The sequence below is a fragment of the Miniopterus schreibersii genome (genome assembly GCF_964146895.1).
Source record: "Miniopterus schreibersii genome assembly, chromosome: 13".
In the NCBI taxonomy this organism is placed as follows: Eukaryota; Metazoa; Chordata; class Mammalia; order Chiroptera; family Miniopteridae; genus Miniopterus; species Miniopterus schreibersii.
Genome location: NC_138113.1, coordinates 61,032,524 through 61,052,657, shown reverse-complemented (window position 1 = coordinate 61,052,657; position 20,134 = coordinate 61,032,524). Strand labels below are relative to the sequence as shown.

The following is a 20,134-nucleotide window of genomic DNA, read 5'->3' as shown; positions in this document are numbered from 1 at the left end:
GCCCCTTCCCCACCCCTCCTCTTCCTTCCCCACTTGGGGGTCCCATAGGACCCCGGGCGCAGACACTCCTGCTTTACACCGGTGGTCTGGCGCGTAGCGATGGCTTTTCCTCGCTCAAAAGTGCCCTGGTTCAGATGACGGCTACATGGCCGCCCTAGCGGCTTGTCACTGAGCCTGCCAAGGTGTCCTGTTGTGGCTGCCCACTAGGTGTCAGTCGTGTGAGCCCCAGAGAATCCTCGGGAAAGTCAAATCAGGGCAAATAATTAAGTATGTTCAAGAGCAACCTGCAGCCTCGGCCACTGAGCAAGTGAGAGAGCGGGGAGGAGGGGGCAGGTGCAAGGCAGGCGGCCGCGCCCACTGGGGAGACGGCCTCCAGTGACCTGAGAAGGCACGTGGCGTTCGCACTCGCAAGATCAAGCCAGGGGCAGGGCAGTGAGGAGGCAGCTTTGACTTCAGACATATTTCGCCTCCACAATTTGCTCTTCAAATCACAGCCAGATAAAGGTCGCACAGGTAGCTGAACAAACGCAGCGAATGACTGCGTCTGAGCCAGAAGCGGAGCTGCCTGAGCCCGAACCCTTCCAAGGCCGTTGGGAAGCATCTGCCTTCAGACCTCGATGCCCCACTCGGACTCTGGAAAGGCCCGCGGGCCGCGCGCGTGTCGCTGCTGACCCGGTGGGCGCCTGAGCTCCGGGCCCCCTCGCTGTGAGCGGCGCCCACAATGGCCCGCGGGGCGGGAGGAGCCCGCAGCGTGGCTTCTGCAGTGTTCGAGCCTTTTTGTCCTTGGAAGTGGCTGCTGTTGCTAGTAGCTGTCAAGTGCTCGGAAGCAACCTCTGATTTGAACAAACCCGCAAATTTCACCGCCCAGCATGGACCTGACGTTCGGTTCGCTGCTGCCGCCAGCTCAGGGCTGGAGGAGATCACCGTTTTCACGCTGGATTATGACTATGTGCAAATTCCTTACGAGGTCACCCTCTGGATACTTCTAGCATCCCTTGCAAAAATAGGTAAGTCCCAAACCCCGGGTTGTGCAAGGTGTTTTCCACATGAGATGCCGTATGTGGAAACTCCTTGTAGAAAACGCCGTGAGCCAAGTGGATTGTGACTGTTACTGCTACGGCATCTACAGTCCTGTCCCTGACTCCCGGGAAAGCCAGGCAGCTTCTTATAAAGCCACTTAAGGCTTCAGAAGTGTGCTTTGAAATTTAAAAGCATACCTTGGGTCCTCGGTTGTTTTGATGTCTTCTCATTTCAGTGTGACAACCATGTGACATTATTTGGTGTGCAAAAATCTCAAGGTTCTGTGCTTTAAAAATACTATAGAGTGAAACATGTAGACCTCAGCATGATGGCCCTTGGGAATATCGGGAGCCATATAATGATTTTTCTGTAAAATATTTTTCCTTTATTCTTAGCCATGTAGCCAAGGGCTTCATCAATGGTTCCCACTGTTAATTCCTTAAAAGTGCTTGTCCTCCTTGAAAATTGACAGAAAGCAAGGAACAAGACAATCACAGGCGACTCCTACGTACCTGGGGGATGGGGGACGGGGGCATATGGATGATATCCATCAGTAAAGTAATGCTTTACAACTGAGCCTAAAGAAGCCAGTGGGGCACCAGTGCTTTCCTTTGTGAAATAAAATGAATTCAAATTAACAATTAAATTCTGATCAAGGTCCTTCGTGCCAAAACCAATGTGACGGTTTACACTCTGTGACCATTTAATTCCTAACCTATTTGGGCCCTGGCCGGGTGGCCCAGTGGGTTGGAGCACCATCCCCTGCACCAAAAGGTTGCAGGTTTCACTCCCAGTCAGGGCACATGCCTAGGCTTCAGGTTCAGTCCCGGGTCAGGGTTCGTATGGAGGCACCTGATCAATGTTTCTCTTTCACATCAATGTCTCTCTCTCTCTCAAATCAATAGAAGCATATCCTCAGGTGAGAATTTTAAAAAGTAAAATAAAACTAGCTTATTCTAAAGTGCAAAACGGATACAATTATTTCAGTTATTGTGTATAACCTATACTTTGCCTTAGTTATGAAATTTGTTGAGTAGATAAGTTGCTGTATTAAAATCTATGGTGCTCATTTACATTCTCCCTCTAAGGTGGTGTGAAATGTGGGTTGAGTCATGAGATCTGCCAAATGATCCTTGGGACTGTGGCATGTTAGGATGCCAGTGTATTAATCAGGTGCTCCTTCATAACCGCTATTCCTCTTGAGCTGGTAAGGTATGAAGATTAAACGGAAATTGTTAGCTTGAAGAAGCCTTGAGTCGTCTGTCAAATGATTAAATTATACAAAGGGTCTCACATCATCTCTAAGAACTGCTCAAGCAAAAATGGCTTTCTAAAGGGCTAATATTCTCAGTTCAGAGCTAGGGTCTAACACCTTTCAGACCACCACATGGACACGGAGAACTTTCCCGGTGGTCTTGTGTGGATCTTAGGTTATCCACTGTAAACGATGCTGGAGATCCTCCCTGCCTCGCCCCTTGCTCCTCGCGGGAACTGGTGGAGTTGTTCTGGGGTCAGGAGCCGGACTGCCAGTGGCTGGCGAGTCACTTTGTCTTTCTAAGTCTCAGTTTGTTTGTCTGTGAAATTATTTTTAAGACATCTTTTTGGTGCAAATAAGGAATTTTTTATAAAAAAGAGGCTTATGTTCTATGTCAGTAAACATCTCAATGCAGAAAGGATATACTTTATCTCAGTTTGATTTTAGCATAAAACAGATTTTTCTTTAGAGGTATCATCTGTGACCAGACTCACTATGTCTAGAAGTATAGAGTGTTGTAGTGGTTTAAATGTTCTCGATTTTCAAGTTGATAGAATTCAACGTACTTTAGAAGAAGAAAATAAGTAAGCTTTTAGATGGATGATGAACATTCAAGTGCGATTTCATATTTGCTAGTCTTTAGGAATTCAGGTCATTTTTACATCGCACATGACAGGAAGGCCATGTTTATTGAATATATACTCTGTGCCAAGTACTGGGCTTGTAGGTTTATAGATAGTGGCTCATTCACCTGGGCCAAAAAAAAAAGACATAAAACTTTAAGACAAAAAACCCATATAGATTCTTTTAGGTTCTATATTATGAAACTGGAATCAAAATATAATTAATAATTATTATTCATTCTTTTATTCAGTCATTCTGCCAAGCCACATTTATTGAGCACCCATGCAATATGTGGAAATGACCATGATTCCCAGTGTCAAGGGATTCAGTTTAATGGGGAAGACAGGCACTGTGACAGAAAACATCACAACTCTCCCCAATCCTTTTTGTTTATTTTTTTAAATATGTTTTTATTGATTTTAGAGAGAGAGGAAGGGAGAGGGAGAGAGACAAACATCGGTGAGAGAGAGAAACATCGATCAGCTGCCTCCTGCACAACTGCTACTGGGGATCGAGCCCAAAATCCTGGCATGTGCCCCGACCAGGAATCCAACAGGCGGCCTCCTGGTTCATGGGATGACACCCAACCAACTGAGCCACACTGGCCAGGGTTCCCCAATCCTTTTACAAAAAACACCCACTGTGCATGTTGTAAGAGAATGATATTTTAGAACAAAGATAACACAAAGTCACTTCAGACTTTGCTATTTATCTTTTATTTCAGTTCCACTTCTTTTAACTTTCTAGAGGGATGTTCCTGAATCATTGGGCAGATGGAATGGAGGACTGTCTTTGATCTATAGGTAGGACTTGGTTATCTGTGGCCCTTTAAGTTTCAGTCACTGAAACTAAAAAATCTCTAAGTGGCTGACTCTTGCCCATCACGAGAGGGGTGAAGAGCTGTGAGCATGAAGGGCGGCGGCACTGCCCTCTGCGGTGCCCTCCTTGCAGGCACGGGGCCTGTTTCTGCTGTTGCTACGTAGGCACAGCCTGGCGCGTGGTGGCACATGTACACATTTCAGGAAACTGGGTTCCGGGGAGCAGCGCCAAACTGGGGAGACACAGGGCCTGGTAAAAGTCTACTAAGGGCTCTTCCCCCTCTTTCACATTTTAAAAAGTTCAACGTGTTTGAAATAAGCACCGCAAGGTGAAGACGAAGGTGGGGGAGGAGGAAGGGGAAGGGAAAGTTCTCGTTCAGAAACAGGGCGCGCAGGGCTCTAGCAGGGGGCCTCGGGCTGGCTTGGAGCCGCCGGGCCGGTGCGTGGTCTGGGGCGCTGTCTCGATACTGATCGTGGGCCGGGTATGAACCAGCCTGCTGTCGTGAATGAGAATTCAGGGCGATGGTCAGGGGAACCCACAGGCTCTTTGGGTGGCTGACCCTGAAAAATGCCTCAGGAGACAGTCAATGGCCCCCAGGGTCTATGGGAGGAAACCTACGCTCCTTAACCTTGAATTCAAGGCCCTCGTTATTTGGCTCAAAATCATCTTCTAACCCCTTTTCCAGTGCTCTTCCCAATGTAAAATTTGCTCCAGCCAGGTGGAGCCCCTCAGTGAATGTCGGAGAGACCAGGCTGGCCACTCCTGCCCCTTCCTCTTTCCCTTGGTGCTCAAGCCTAAAACGTCTTCCGTTCCGTTGCCTAACTATGTGAGCCCCGAGAACTCTGCAACACCTGTTCAGCCTCTACCCCCGTGTAAAACCTTCTCTCGTGAACGTTTAACCTGCTCCTTCATTCTTTTATGCACACAAATTCTCCCAGCAAGTGGGCTGGCTGTTACACAGCAGACAGCTTGCTAAGCGCTGTGGGAGATATGAAGACGTCTATCATTCCGCCTGGGCTTGAGTTCAGAATTAAGTACGGGAGATAAGTCACCCACAAAAATGGTAGAAAGGGATCATTGCTGTTAGACAGGTGCGGATAAAATGTTATAATAATTCAGAGGAAGATGTATTATTTCTTTTTGCTTAACCTCAAAGACTGAGCAGGACCAAAGCAGTGTGAGTAAAAGAACAATCCAGGCAGCAACAACAGGACATGGAGACAAGGGGCCTGCGGGGCGCTAAGGTGTGTGGCCGGCTCTGGTGCAGGAGCGTAAACACAGCCCCGCGTGACCGGGCTCTCACCCGCGACGGGAAAGGACCGCCTCTCCTATCTGCCCGTGTGCTATGTGCATTTCCCTGCATGCTTACACATTTTATTGCTTTTGTCTTATTTGGTAACGTCTTGTTTCTAAAATGCTGGAACTGTAGAAAACACTGTCGGCCCCCCGCCTCCCAGTACTTCCCAGCGGGCTGGTTGCAGGAAACTCGGCAAACACCCTCAGTTTAAAATCCGTGGGACGCGTCGTGTGCCTTCGTCGGTGGGGGATGAGACCATCGGACTCGCGTGGTGTAGAGACGTCATCTGGCGGCAGGATGTGGAGCGAACTGGGGGGTTGAGGGTGAGAGAGAAGGTCGGGAGGGCAACGCAGTGGTTAGAAGAAACGGGCAGTCCAAGTAAAGGTGGCCGCTGTAGAGTCGGACAGAAGGGGAGGGACTTCAGGGACAGCTAATGAGAGACATTACTGACGAAATAAGGAGTTGATTGAATAAGGGGACACAGGTGATGGGGTCATGAGAATGAGACTTGATTTCCCTCTTCAGTGACTGACTGGGTGATGATGTCATTGATTAAATAAGGGAAACAAAATACAGGCCTTTTAATTTTTGTTTCTTTGGAGGAGAGGGGAGTGAGGTAAGGTGAGCTTGGAACAAACCTGGGCCGTAGGCGATGCTGAGAGACTCTGCATGAGCTTTACAGGTGCTTTTGCACGAGTGCAGACAGGCCCCCTCCTCTGCCCCCTTCCCTCCGGTGCCTCAGACCCTGTAAGATGGGGAAAGCAGGGCCAAGGAGGGGGGGCTGCTGCCTGGGAGCCCTGACTGCCACCTGCCCCGGGGCTGGCCTGCGAAGCACTTGGACCTGTGTAAGGCCCCCACAGCTCTTCCAGTTCCTGCCGCCCGGGGCGCTGAGGCTCGGAGAGCACCCCAGCTTGCCCAAGGTTCCCCCCGCATGGCTCTGAAAGAACCCTGTCCCCACCTGCTGCTATCTCGGTGCCGCATTATTAGCAAACAGCTAAATGTGGGTCTCTGCTCCCCCAGGCTTCCACCTTTACCGCAGACTGCCCGGCCTCATGCCTGAGAGCTGCCTGCTCATCACCGTTGGGGCTCTGGTGGGAGCCATCATCTTCGGCACCGATCACAAGTCGCCTCCGGTCATGGATTCGAACATTTACTTCTTGTACCTCCTTCCCCCCATCGTCCTGGAGGGCGGCTACTTCATGCCCACCCGGCCCTTCTTTGAGAACATCGGCTCCATCGTGTGGTGGGGGGGCCTGGGGGCCCTGATCAACGCCTTCGGCATCGGCCTCTCCCTCTACTTCATCTGCCAGATCGAGGCCTTTGGCCTCAGCGACGTCAACCTGCTCCAGAGCCTGCTGTTCGGCAGCCTGATCTCCGCGGTGGACCCGGTGGCCGTGCTGGCCGTGTTCGAGGAGGCCCGAGTGAACGAGCCGCTGTACATGATGATCTTCGGGGAGGCCCTTCTCAACGACGGCATTAGTGTGGTGAGATGTCAATGACAGGTCCCCGGGGAGCTGAGGGGTCCGTGGGGCAGGGGGCAGGGGGCAGGGGGCAGGGGACTGTTTCCAGGGCTAATGGAGAAGGCTGAGCAGGACCGAGCCACAGCAGGGCAGAGATTGGCTTTGGTCAATGCAGAGTGGCCCAAGTTTGGGTGACACTCCTTAGGATAATTGCTCACTAACACTGCTTGCCATTCAATACCCAACTAGCTTCAAAGAGTGGAAAATAAGTGACAAAAGTCATTCTGTAGTTAAACTCTGTTTGTCACTTCGCAAACAGAAACTGTTGCTAAAGGCTCCTCTGGGCTTGCACGTGGGGCCAAGCAGTAGCTTATGTGTTTATTCTCTCTCACCCATAGAACCTCACCCTCATTCCCTCTGGATGCTTATTAATTTTTTAACATGATGCATTAGATATGAAGTTAAATAAAAGATAAGGTTACTGAGAGAAGATGACAGAGGGCTTGTAAAAATGTTAGCTTATGTATCGGTCTCAATTGCATGACTCATGGGAAAATAGGAAAATGGGATTTTGGCTTAGGGGTCCCTCTGAGAGAAGCTGAGAAGGCCGTGCAGCTGACGCCCACAGCGTCTGGGCCCAGAAAATGCCTGTGGCAGGGCTAGGGTATTCTGGACCAGCCTTCCCATTGCTCAGTTTCATTGCCTTACTGCCAACCTTCACCAGTTGTTAGCCTGAGATTTTTATGTATACTTTGAGACACTTTTCTTATTTTAAAATTTATATCACATCACATAAAACTAGAGTGCATTTTCAGTGTAAAAGACTCAAATCGGACAAAATTATAAAGCAAAAGCCCACAAAAGCTTCCACTTGCCCCTCCTCTCACCCTCTATGAGACAGCCCGATGGATATGTAGATATATATTATCTTACATAAATTGGATGAGATCACATTACATATATTGCTGAGAAGTAATGCATTGGAATTATTTCTAAGTCTTTTCAACTGTTGCACAGTGTTTCATAGTTTAACTATAATTTATTTACCCATTTCCCAATAGATAAATATTCAAGCTGTTGCCAACTTTTTGCTTTTAAAAACAATGTCACAATGAATATTTTTGTTTCTGCAAGTTCTAGGAAGTGAAATTTCTGGGTTAAAAAGTAGGTACATTAAAAACTTTGAGAGACGTTTTAATCACCACGTCTTTATCCGACTGATGAGGGAGGGATCCCCGCTGCAGGGTTAGGGAGTGACAGCTGATACTGGACAGCGAGATCAGTAGCCGTGTACCGGTGCAGGCCCAGGGGAGGACACCATGCCGGGCCACATGGGGGCGCTCTCAGGAGCAGAGGAGCCACTAGGGTGTGGAGGGCAGGCTGTGCGGAGTTGCGAGGATGAGGCGCCTCCCAGCTCCCACGGCGACGAGCTTGGTCTGTGTGAATGAGGCCATAGGCTGGCGGGGGCTGAAACCCACTGCTCGGGGTGAGCAGGGGCCCTGCCTGGCCCCCTTGCCAAGGAAGGGAATTGGCGAGGGGACTTCGTCCACAGGTCGGACTGGGGACAGAGCTTGCAGTTGCCTCACTCGAGACCCCCTGTTTTACCACATGTCAAGGAGAAGATAACACTGGACGTTAATTTTAGTTCTTACACCAAGGTCACAAATATGTTTCAGAACATCTCTGTGAGCTTACATTTCTATAGTATATTGAGTATCGCGTCAGTACACCTCCTGGTATCGCGTCGACAAGGGACATGGTTTTCTCAATGTTTTCGGATCTAACGAGCAGAGACGAATGACTCACGTCTGGTCTCACTTGCGTGGTGCTATCGAGCAGCGGTCCGATGATGGTGATCACTAATGTTTCTCATGCTGCAGATTGGAGGCTCGCATCCTTTTGGGGTTGCCAGACTTAAAAACAATACCCGAAACCCAGTTAAATTTGAATTTCATAAAAACTAGATAATTTTTTTATAAGTATGTCCCACTTATTGTAGGCAAATATCAAGTCTTGTCCATTTTTCTTGGGGACCACTTGTTCTTATTTTTAATAGATTTGCAGGAACTCATTAAATTACATTTTTAACTTCTAATTGTTGCATTAAAATCAAGTATTTTCTTCCATTCTGTGAAAAACTTTTTTAGATTATGGAATCTATTACCCTATTCAAGTTTTAAATTTTTAGAGAGTGAAACCTAGCTAAAGCACTCTTTTATTGCCTCAGGATTCTCATTTGCTTTGGGAGACTGTGCCTCACAAAAAGACAGGCAACCAAGATGTTTTCTATTTTCTCACCTTTTCCAATTAATTATTTAATTCGTCTGGCGCATAACATTTTGTCATGAGGATTTTGTGAAAAATGACAGTCAGAGCCCTTCCGGTGCGGCTCAGCGGCTGAGTGTCGACCCAGGGTCCAGGAGGTCATGGTTCGATTCCCGGTCGGGCACATGCCAGCTGTGGGCTCGACCCCCAGTGGGGGGCGTGCAGGAGGCGGCCGATCAATGACTCTCATCATCGATGTTTCTCTCTCGCTCTCCCTTCCTCTCTCTCTAAAAATCAATAAAAACATATTTTAAGAGAAGAGATGACATTTTTAAAAGAGGGAGGGAGGGAGGGAGGGAGGGAGGGAGGGAGGGAGGAAGGAAGGAAGGAAGGAAGGAAGGAAGGAAGGAAGGAAGGAAGGAAGGAAGGAAGGAAGGAAGGAAGGAAGGAAGGGAAATGGGTAGCCAGAGGGAACGAAAGCTCTTGGAAAGTAATCCAAGACGTCGGGGTGGGTTCTGCAGGCGAAGGAGGCCACGCGTGACGAGCGCGGGAAGGAGTTATTTATTCACCGTCAGAGCCCTTAGCCGACGAACAGGCACTGGAGTCAGGGCCTGCGCACTTTCTCCCTCTGGCAACATCACGAAAAGCCAGGTTGCGGGCCAGCGGCGCCCGGACCCCAGGCTGCCTGGGATCAGATATTCAGTGTCCCCGAGGGGGCCCTGGCCGCTGCCTCAGAAGCACCCTGCTGGGCTCGGTGGCTCCTCGGAGGCCCCGGCGCACCCCAGGCTGCGGGCCCAGACTCCAGGAGGGGAACTGGGAACTGTGTCCCTAACAAGCACCCCAGACGATGGCTGACGTTTCAGAACTACTGGGGTTTTGCCTTTAGGCTGAGAGAAGTCAACGTCTCTTGATCCAAAATAAAGAAACGTGTAGAAGGGGGGGCGGCCAGGGAGCCTCTGCCTCCCCGTTCTTTCTTTCGTCGTTTCCACATTTTCGACCTGTTACGATGGAGTGAGGGTCCTGGGCCGGGGTTTTTCACCGGCCGTGCTGTGTTCATTTGGTACTTAATCTCCCCGCGCAGCCCTCCTTCACGCACGTCCGTGTTCCTCAGGGGGGCTTGTTCACGGGACCCCCGCCTCTGGCGATGCCACGGAGCGCGTCTGTGACCAGGCCGGGCCCCTCCTGGCAGCCAGCCCGCAGCAGCGTCAGCCTTTCCCTCGGGCGCTGTGGAGTGTGGACGTGGCCTCCCGAGCCCGCTGCGCTGTCACGGGGGCTCCTTCCCCACGGCGAGCTGGGCTCGGGACGGAGCCTTTGCTGGGGCTGGGCTGCAGCTGCCGGCGGAAGCGCGAAGCCGCCCGGCTGCTCGAGGTGGGCGCCGCGAGCCCGGCGCAGCGGGGCTCTGGTTGGTTTTTTCCCCAGCAACGTTTGTTTCATTTTCCCAAAGTTTAATTGCTTCCACTTGGGCATTTTTTTTAAATGATACTTTCAAAATAAAATTATAATTATCAAGTGACCAAAGTATCTGCCCAGGACGCGCTCTGAGTCCCAGTGGGCGGAGCTGCCGTGTGTCCCTCCAAGGGTCGCCGCGTCACTCGTGTCCCCTGTGGTCACCATAGAGCAGAGATAGGAAGTGTGCGCTGGGCACTTCTGCGTTCCTGCGTGAAACCAGAGCAGCCCAGGGCCAGATTTGGAAAGCAATTTGGGAGCAACTGGTAGTTAATGCGGTCTGGTATTTTGAGCTCAGGGCCTTGCCCTCACCCTTCACTGAGGAAGGAGCCTTCCCAAGGGCAGCAGTGAAACGCGGGCTCTTTCCGCAGAAAGTCTGAGTCATCTAGACAGTGACCTGTGATCTGGGGGCTCCGAGTGACAACTCCACAGGTCTGCCTGCGGGGAAGAGCTGCCTCCTCCCCGAGGAGAAGGGACTACCCCAGAACCGTCGGAATATTTATAAACCTGACTCTCCAGGTCTCTTGTCCCACTTGCTTCTCCTGTTGCTTAATATTTTAAGTTCTGACGCTTATCACAGAACAAACTCTTAATGGTGGGCAAAGGGAGCAGCAGTAAAACCCAAACAGCTTTAACCCGTCGAGGACCTCGCTGAATTTCAGCCAAAACCACAGCAGGAGAAAGTGCCTCCACTTTCTCAGAAAGTGCCTGGCCCGTGTCGGGCCCTTTACATCTATTATGTTATTAAATCTTTACATTTCACTCTGCGGAATGAATTAATACCCACATTTCACAGATGGAGAAAATAAGGCCAAGTAAATGAAAATAAACCGAACAAGGACATGCTTGCTAGCGAATGACGGATTGAACGGGTGCTCTGGTCTGTCCTGTCCCAGTCCCTCCCCTTTTGTCCCCGCGCTTTGAATTTCCAGCTCGTGGAGCTGGCAGGGAACCCACGTGTTGCTGATACGGAGACGGGGCTCGTGTCCAGTTAGTGAAGCCAGTGATCTCTCCGTAAATCAGAGCCGGCTGGCTGGGCCGAGTCCAGTGTGCTGGGACGATGCTGATGGTCCCTGTGCCTCGTTTCTGTGAAATCAAAGTGATGGTGTTATTTAGCTCGTGGGTCGCTGGAAGATTCACACGCAGCTCCCAGTACAGTGGGAGGGCGAGTGCCCGCGGGCGCCGGGCGCGCCGAGCCAGCTGGGCGGCGGCCCCACCCGCTCCTGGGCGCGGGGCGGCCGGCTTCCTCTCAGTGGGCACCTGCTGTTCAACACGGAACTGCGTCGCTTACGGGGCAGACGGTTCTCGCCTTCCTTCTTGGTTTTCCTGGATCGGTTTGCTGAGCAGACACAGGCAGGCAATGCCCGCAAGGTCTCCGTGAGCCCCGCCCCCGCCCCCCACTCCCCCTCTCCTGGGAGGTTCAAAAGGCAGGACGGGCGGGGGCCTGAGCCCAGCGTCCTGCTGCAGACCCTCTGCTCCTGGCTGCTCCAGGCCGCGCGCTCCCTCTCCCCTCCCACCCCCTGTCCGGTTCCCCGCCTTCCGCCTGGCAGCGTCGTGTGCCATCTTGCTGCGACCGTAGCCCAGCTCTGAGAACGGAGTGAGTGAGAGCCGTGGAGGGTGCGAGAGAAAAGTTTGGAGCGCAGACCAGGGGCCAGTCGCACCGACGGCCCCACCTGTGTTCTCCTATTCGAGCCTCCTGAGGACCCGGTGCGCTCGGGATTGCGTCTGTTTTGTGACGGGACAGTGGGCAGTGGCTGAGAGCAGAGACCCTCTGCCCCAGGCCCCGGGGTCCACATCTCTGTTCTGGCCCTTCCGTCCCTGGGACCGCTCAGGTGTGTTACCAGCTCCCCAAGTGCCTGTTTCCTCACCGCTGGTTTGATTATAAAGACACAGGCTGCCAGAGGAGTTATTTAGTTATTGAATATAACTTATTCTCTGTAGCTCAATATCCAAGAGATACACTGAAAAGTGGTCCTCCCACTGCCTTTCGCAGCGAGGCGCCCATCGCAAGCTCCACCTTCCATGGGCTCTGCCCCTCCTTGGCGCGCTCTTGCTGCTGGCATTAGACCCTGTTTCCCGGCCCCTTACGCGAGGGTTTCTTCACCCCGTATCCTCTCTCCCTCCATCCCCTTACCAGCCTAGTTGCTACCTAGCTGCCTGTGATCGTTCTCTGAGCAGCTCCCGCCATCAGCACCGGGCCCAGCGCCAGCCCGGAGTGTTGCAGGCGGTGCTGAGTAATCGCCGTAGAGCGGGGTGGGTGCTCCGGAAAGAGCGAACAGACGGCGAGAGACAGTGGCGGGCCTTAGCAGAGGCTCCGCAGAGGCTGTGCGCCTGGGGCTGGCCTGCGGCTCTGGCTGTCTCGGGGACCTCAGCCCTACTTCCCTAACCCCCAGGGGTGACACTCCGAATCTGGATTTGTCAGAGAAGCAGTGAGCAAACTGGGATGTTTTCCCTCTGAGAAAGTGCCACCACTGAACTTCAAACTGCTCCCTGAGCCTGAGTGCTGGGGGTGGGGTGAAAGTAGGGGCAGGCGGGGGACCAGAAGAGTACAGTGTCCTTTCTTCCCACCCCTGGTGGGGCACCTGCCCCCTGACGCCGTCCTAGGCGCCCAGGGCATGAAGGTGAGCCGGGTGGGCCTGGCATGCAGGCGACCACTGGGTGATGGAGGGAGCAGCTTGCCACGAAAGCTGCCTTGGCCTGGCCGGTGTGGTTCAGTGGTGAGCACTGACCTGTGATCAGGGGGGCACAGTTGGATTCCCGGTCAGGGTTTCAGGATCCATCCCCAGTGGGGAGGTGCAGGAGGCAGCCGATCCATGACTCTCATCATTGATGTTTCTGTCTCTCTCCCTTCCTCTCTCTGAAATCAATAAAAATTAAAATTAAAAAATCTAAAAAAGAAAGCTGCCTTTGATAAGAGAAAGATAAAATAAGTTCATCTGGGGGCAGATTTTGGTTCAAAATTCTCTGTGGTTTATCTTTTCCTGCTTCGGAGGGGTCCTAGCTCCAGGAGCCTCCCATTCGAGGGGCAGGGAGGAAAGGCCACGCCTCAGGGCAGGCTCTGGCTCCACTGCTTGCAAGCTGTGTGGCTTGAGGGGAGTTACTTACCGCGGGGGCCTGTTTCCTCTGTGCTGCAGATTTGGCTGTGAGGGTCAAGTGAGCCGTTACATACGAAGCATTTAAAGCAGCACCTGGCACAGGGTGAGCAGAGAGTGAAGTGGTGGGTGGTGTTACTCTCAGGCGACCGTCACTGGAGTCCACCTGTGTTGCCCTCTGAGCCACGGAGCTCTCCCCGAGTCCCACGTGACGCCGATCGTCGCGTCCGTCTGTCTGGAGTTCACGGCCTCCGGGCTGCTTGAGAAGCCCTGTGTGCAGAGTTGAGCAGACTCTGGAGGGAACAGTGGCAGGCAACTTTTCCTTGTCTTCCTTTTATCTTATTTCCTTCCACTTAATTCAGGCTCCTAGGGTAGGAGGTGGGAAGCTCCGGATGTCTTTATAAGGGGACAGTTTCCTCCGGCCAAGAATGCAGGAGCTCAGTGTGTAAGGGGAACTGGGACCCACAAGCTGTGTGATCTTGAGCAAGTGACTCCGTCCTTTTGTGCCGCAGGGTCTCGCATGTAAATGGGGACAGTTAATCTAACCTCAGGGGGTGGATGGGAGACAGAGGTGAACTAAGACTCAGAGACGCCTGGCACATAGTAGGCGCCCTTCCAGGAAGTGAGAGGAAGTTCGACAGGAGAAGGCAATCTGGTTGGTGTCTGTCTGAAAGAAATGGGAGCGAGCCTAAAGCTCAGAAGAGCGGGGCCCTGCCGCCTGGCCAGGCCAGCCTCCGGGGCTGGGGAGGGCCTCCCGCCCAGCGAGGGCCCAGCAGGCGCCCCAGCTGTGCTGCACCCCCCCCCCCCCCGCTGCTCTGACTCACTGTGGGGAGGGCCGGCACGGGTGCCCACCCGGGCATTGTCCTTCAGACCTGTGCTCAGCCAGAGCTTTTGGAGGTTTGTCCGGTGCGCTTCTCCTGGGCCCACAGCAGCCACTGACAGTGAGAATGGTGCTGGCTGCACGGGGCTGTGGGGTGTCGGGAGTGTACAGGTGTGAGTGTGTGAGTGTGTGAGTGTGAGATACAACAACACAAACAGGCTGGGATGCTGCTGGACCAGGGTGGGGAGCTGGGAGAAGAGAGGACCCGGTGTTGGTGGGTTTCCATGAACGAGGGTATTGGAGGCGATGGAGGCCCACCTGCCTGGAGGACGTCTGACTCCTAATCTTCCCCCGCTGGCGGCACCTCTACCTCCACGTGCCTGGGCCTCAGCTGCAGGCGCCCTTTAACCAGCAGCCGCAGGTCCAGGCCTTAGGCCCGCGGTAGAAATTCAGAGACGCGCGGCGGCCAGGGCAGCCGCTGCCCCACTGGAACGCCTCAGTGTGACTCGTGAGCACCCATTGGGTTTGTATTCTTCCTCCCGAAGGAACAGAATGATTGCAGCTCGAATTACACAAACCGGTTTTCAACCAGCCTACGCTACGAGCCGCTTAGTGATGGTGAGAACGCACCCCAGCTTCAAGAGCAAGAAAAAGGGGCAAAGCCCCGCTGGTACCGAGCCGGCCCTCCTTCGGGAAGTGGGGGTGAGCAGCTGCGGAAATGTATTTGAAAAACCACGTAAGGAGAAGAGCCAGCTATCTGAAAGCTTTCGGGAGCCATCGGAACGGGCACAGCGAAGCCCGTGAAAGCGGCTCTCCCGAAGTGGCGGGGCCCCTGCACACCACCGCACGGGGCCGGGGGCCCCACCAGGGGGACAGCTTCGTGCCTGCCCCGCGGAGCCACCTGGAACACGGGGCTTTCCTCTTTACGTCTGTAAATTCTCCCTACCCTACAGTCACGGAAGGACCTATTCTTCTGTTTTCTGATAGTCCTTTCAAGCCGTAGAGATTTCCTGGGAGGTTACATAATACATGAATAGAACCACTGACGGAGAAGAGCCTAGGCCTGCACACAGGCCGTGTTTCCTAGGTCAGCGGCTGTCAGCAGCGCCCTCCCCGACAGCACGTGTGCCCACATTCTCGCGGCTGTGGCGGGTGTGCTGGGCCTCACTATGGAAAAATAGGCTCAGAATTATGTGAAAAGCCCCATAAGCTGGCTCTTCGGGAAGAGCTACTTGGCAAGTAGTTCCTCTATAGCTTTCTCGGTGATGGTGTGGAATGAACGATATGCAGCAGAACCAGTTCTCCAGGCCCGCTCGGTACCATTGCTCCCAGGCCATGGGTCAGAGGCCGAGCCTCTGTGGTCGCCTGTATGCCACTCCTTACCGCCCAGGATTAGTGATACTAAACAAGCAGCGTGGGAGAAAACTGAAGTCATGACCTCCAGCTCCCTCATATCAAAGATCAAGTTCAGTACAGTTTGATTGAGCCTGAGCCCAATTTTTTTATTTATTCATTCTTCATTTATTCGTTCATAAAAATATTCCTGAGCAGCTACTTTCTATCGCAAAGTGCTCTTTCCACAGTGCCAGGATGGCTGTCTCAGACGCAGCAGGTCAGCAAGCTGGTCTTCAGTGAACCTGAGTCTACTGGTCACAACTGCCACATGCTTTTATAGTTAGAAAAGTGCTGATGTTCAAGAGGCTCTTCTGTTCGTAGGTGTACTAACACCAACAGTGAAAGACAGTCCCATGGACATTTGCTCCAGGTTGGCGTGGGGGTGGCAAAGGGGGAAGACTCGGGGCGTGAGGCTTGGGCAGTTCCTTGGGGACATCATGGATGGGGAACAGGGGTTGGATGTGGGTAGGAGATTATTGTCAGGTTAGTTTTGAGCTACTGAATTTGAGACCTACAGGCCACTGAAAAGAATTTTTCAACAGTTTCAGAAATAGGAGTCCGGAGCCTGGGGGAAAGCACAGTGGGAAGGCATATTCGGCCTTCGTAGAAAGCAGGTGGTAATGCCAGCTGGGACACTGGGCAGTCCTCCGCCCTACCATTCTTCAAGCTGAGAAGACTTTTCCAACTTTGTAAATTGAAAATGAGTTTGTTTTTTAATTCTCACCCAAGGACATGTTCTTATTGATTTTAGAGAGAGAGGGATGGAGAGAGAAAGAAAGAGAGAGAATCATCAATGTGAGAGAGAAACATCAATTGGCTGCCTCTCGCTTGCACCCCGACCAAGGATTGAACCTGCGGCCTAGGTATGCGCCCTGACCGGGAATCGAACCCGCATCTTTCTTTGGTGTACGGGACAGCGCTCCAACCAGCTGAGCCACCCTGCCAGGCTGAAATGAATTCTTTAAGGGAATGTCTTTGCAGTTCCCTAAGTCAATAAAATGCGGCCACTGACACCTCGCTCGCCTTTGTTAAAATGCCTGGCATCTGTTCGGCTCACCGCCCTGGCCTCGGCTCCCTGAGGCTCTGATCAATGACTGTTCGGAGAGGAGCCTGGTGGGTCCCGGGAGTTATCGCTCTTCTGCCCTGGGCTGTGGGAGGGAAGGCTTCCCCCTCCCGCCTTGTACGTCAGTTTGCAGTGCCTGCTGGGTAATAGCTTGTTTCTTAGATGATTTTCTTTAACAGTCAGAGCAAGCAGCTGTCAAGGAGCCGGTTTACAGCTAAATTTAAAGTGCCAGTGCCCCTACATACAAAATGGGTTTATTATTTCATTTCCCGTGTAAGACTGATGACTGCAGTTCTTCACGATATTCTCTGTGTCTTCATAGTATGTGACATACAGGAAAGATCGCTTTTACATTCTCTGTTGTGACTGAACTTCCAGTGCTTTCTGCACGTGTGTAGAGTCAATAATTAGTTCGGCTTTTCTTTTAGGAACTGGGTTTATGGCAAGCTCAAGTCATAGGGATGAGTTAAAAGATGCACAGGGCAATCAGGAAGACAGAGCCTTCGTTAGTCTATGAGGGCTGCCACGTAAAATGCCACAGACGGGGCAGCTTTGTCATCAGTGGGGTGCTCCCTGTGTCCCCCCTGTTACCGGTGGAAGTAGACTTCTTGTGATGTCACAACTTAAGGAATTCCTGAGACCCGAGTGGGAGAAAGAGTGACCTTTATTTGTGTGGAGTGAAACCCCTGGGTTTGCAAGGTCCCACCTCCCTCCCTCCCAACATGACAGAGGCCCAGCCGTGTCCTCAGCAGGGCTGGAGTCGAGGCCACTGCCCAGAGTCCCTGCTCCACAGTGAAGCACAGCCCAGCCCAGCGTCTGGCTCGCTTAGCTCGTGCTCCCCGCTGCGGCCCCTTACACGTGGGGCCTGCAGGGTCAGGGGCCACGCGGCTGCTTGAGGCCCACGTCGGACTCTTGCCCGGGCGAGTGGAGGCCACAGAGCAAGCGAGCGGCAGGAGCACGAGAGGAACAAGCAGGAGAGAGGCTCTGGGGTCGTAACTAGGAGCTCAGCCAACGCAGCCTTCGGTGTTCCCTGCGCTCGCAGCGGCTCACTCCCGCGCCAGCCCTCCTTCCCAGGTTAGGCTGACAAGCTCCTGCCCTAGTCCTGGCCTCACTGCGCATGCGCCCGCTCCCCCTCTGTTGGACCCCTTCCCTAGCGATTTGTGGGGAATGGACGGGTGGTTCCCTGGGGAGTGTAAAGTTGTAGCTTCCTGGTGAAGCTGCCCAGATGACACGCCTGTAATATTTGGCCTTCCCGTTTGCAATTTTCCTGTTATTAATAACTAGGTTAATCACAACAGTGTCATTGGGAGCCGTGAATCAGAAACCCTGGGAAAGGCCAAATATATGTGAGAAATATATTTTGGCCACATGAAGGACCAAATATGTATTTCTTATAAATCACAGTACCACAGGGAGTGATTACTTTCCAACTAACATTATGAGGCCAGCTTTGCCCTGATACCAAAACCAGGCAAAGATAATCCAAAGAAATGAAAGTAAAGAACAGTGTTCTCATAAATATGGACCAAAAGTACTTAAAATATTAGCCCATCAAAACCAACAATATAGCCCAGCCGGGCGTGGCTCAGTGGCTGAGCATCGACCTAGGATCCAGGTGATCAGGGTTCGATTCCCCGGTCAGGGCACATGCCCAGGTTGTGGGCTGCAGCCGATCAATGACTCTCTCATCATTGATGTTTCTATCTCTCTCTCTCCCTCTCCCTTCCTCTTTCTGAAATCAGTAAAAAAGATATATTTTTTTAAAAATTAACAATATAGAACAAGGCTAATAAATCATGACCACATAAGGTACATCTTAGAAATACAAGTTCTTTTAACACTGGAAGAAAATCTATCAATGTAATTTATAATGTATATAAAATAAATGATTGTATCAATAGATGCAGAAAACCATTTGACAAAATTCAACACCATTTATACTAAAAAACCTCTAGCAAGGTAGGAAGAGTAAGCGTCTTCTTCAACCTGATAAAGGATATTTATGAAAAACCTACAGCTAACCTTAAAGAAAGCAAAAGACAGAAAAAAAGACAAACAATGAAAGGAAAAAGGTAATACACTGGATTTTATAAAGAGAATAAATTTTGCTCTTCAAAAAAGCCAGCCACGATGGGAGAAAGTGCTCACTACGCATATATCTTACAAAAGACTTACATCCAGGATACACTTATAACTCAATACATGTAATAGGAACACAAACAACTCAGAAATGGGTAAAAGATTTGAACCTGAGAGATGGTGTACAAGTATCAATTAACACATGAAAATATGCTCAATATCTTTAGTTATAAGGAAAATGCAAATTAAAATCACAATAAAATACCACTACACACTCATTAGAGTAGCTAGAACTAAAAAAACTGACAACATAAAGTGTTGACAAGGATATTGCACAACTGAAAGTCTCATACATTCCTGGTAGGAATGGAAAAAGATCCAATAACTTTGGAAAATAACCTGGCAGTTGGTATGGACTGAATGTTTGTGTACCCAAAAATTTATAGATTGAAACCTAATCTTTAATCTGATAGTATTTGGAAGTGGGGATTTTAAAAGGTGATTAGGTCCTGAGAGTGGAGCCCTTATAAAAGAGGCCCCAGAGAGCTCCCTTTCCCCTTCGGCCACGTGAGGACACCGTGAGAAGACAGCTATGTAAGAAGCAGGGAATGGGCCTTTAACAGACACTGAATCTACCAATGACTTGATCTTGGACTCATCAACCTTCAGAACTGTGAGAAATAAGCATCTGTTGTTTATAAGCCACCCAGTCTATGATATTCTGTTAGAGCAGCCCGAATGGACTAAGACAGCAGTTTCTTAAAATTTTAGCTTGCATCTGTCATACTACTTAGCAATTCTAGTCAAAGGTATATATCAAAGAGAAGTGAAAACATGAGTCTACATAAAAGACTTATGAGTATTCATAGCAGCAATATTTCAATAGCAAAACTAGCTGGTGGGGGAAGCAGGGAGCTATAGCCATAATGGAATATATAAAGAAGGCAAGGCAGGAGTCACAAATACAGGTCACAATATGGGTAAATCCCCAAAACATTATACTCAGTTGAAGTAGCCAGACACACAAGAGCACGTACTTTATTATTCAATTATATAAAATACAAATTAATCTGTAGTGACAATTACAGATCAGTGGTTTCTTGAGGTTGGGTTAGAGAAAGGGACAGAAGAGCCTTTCTGGGTTCATGGAATTATTCCAGATCTTGACTATGGTGGTGATTTTATAGGTGTGTACAACTGTCAGAATTCATTCGTTTTAGATGTAGTTTATCATAAGTAAATTATTCCTCAATAAAATTGACAGAAAATATCTCATCACATTGATATCAACTCTCCTCTGCTAAGCCTTGGTTGGTGGGCTGGCGTCTTCAGTTGTTACTCTTGTTGAAAAGGCTTTGCTGTTATTGTGATCTTGGAGGCTTGGTGAGCTCATTAAAGTAACGCATTTCCTGACACACCTCTGAACTGTTTTTTGTTTACAACATCGCTTCTCACGCCAAATGTGTGGGTGCTTTCTCCCCTATCAACCAATTCTCCAA

The 20,134-nt window shown here is 50.9% G+C and overlaps 1 protein-coding gene across 4 annotated transcripts in view; it reads left to right on the top strand.

Annotated features, from left to right (window-relative positions):
• Positions 1-301: 301 nt before the first annotated feature.
• SLC9A4 (solute carrier family 9 member A4) overlaps positions 302-20,134 on the top strand; it is a 53,831-nt gene continuing 33,998 nt past the window's right edge. For 2 of the 4 annotated variants that reach the window (XM_081156729.1, XM_081156730.1), the window contains exons 1-2: positions 398-1,007; positions 6,036-6,499. In XM_081156729.1, the coding sequence (XP_081012855.1) occupies positions 722-1,007; positions 6,036-6,499 (750 nt within the window). In that variant the 5' untranslated portion in view covers positions 398-721. Of the gene's footprint in view, positions 1,008-6,035; positions 6,500-20,134 lie in introns of all 4 variants that reach the window. The other 2 variants (XM_081156727.1, XM_081156728.1) reach the window with 2 other exon arrangements.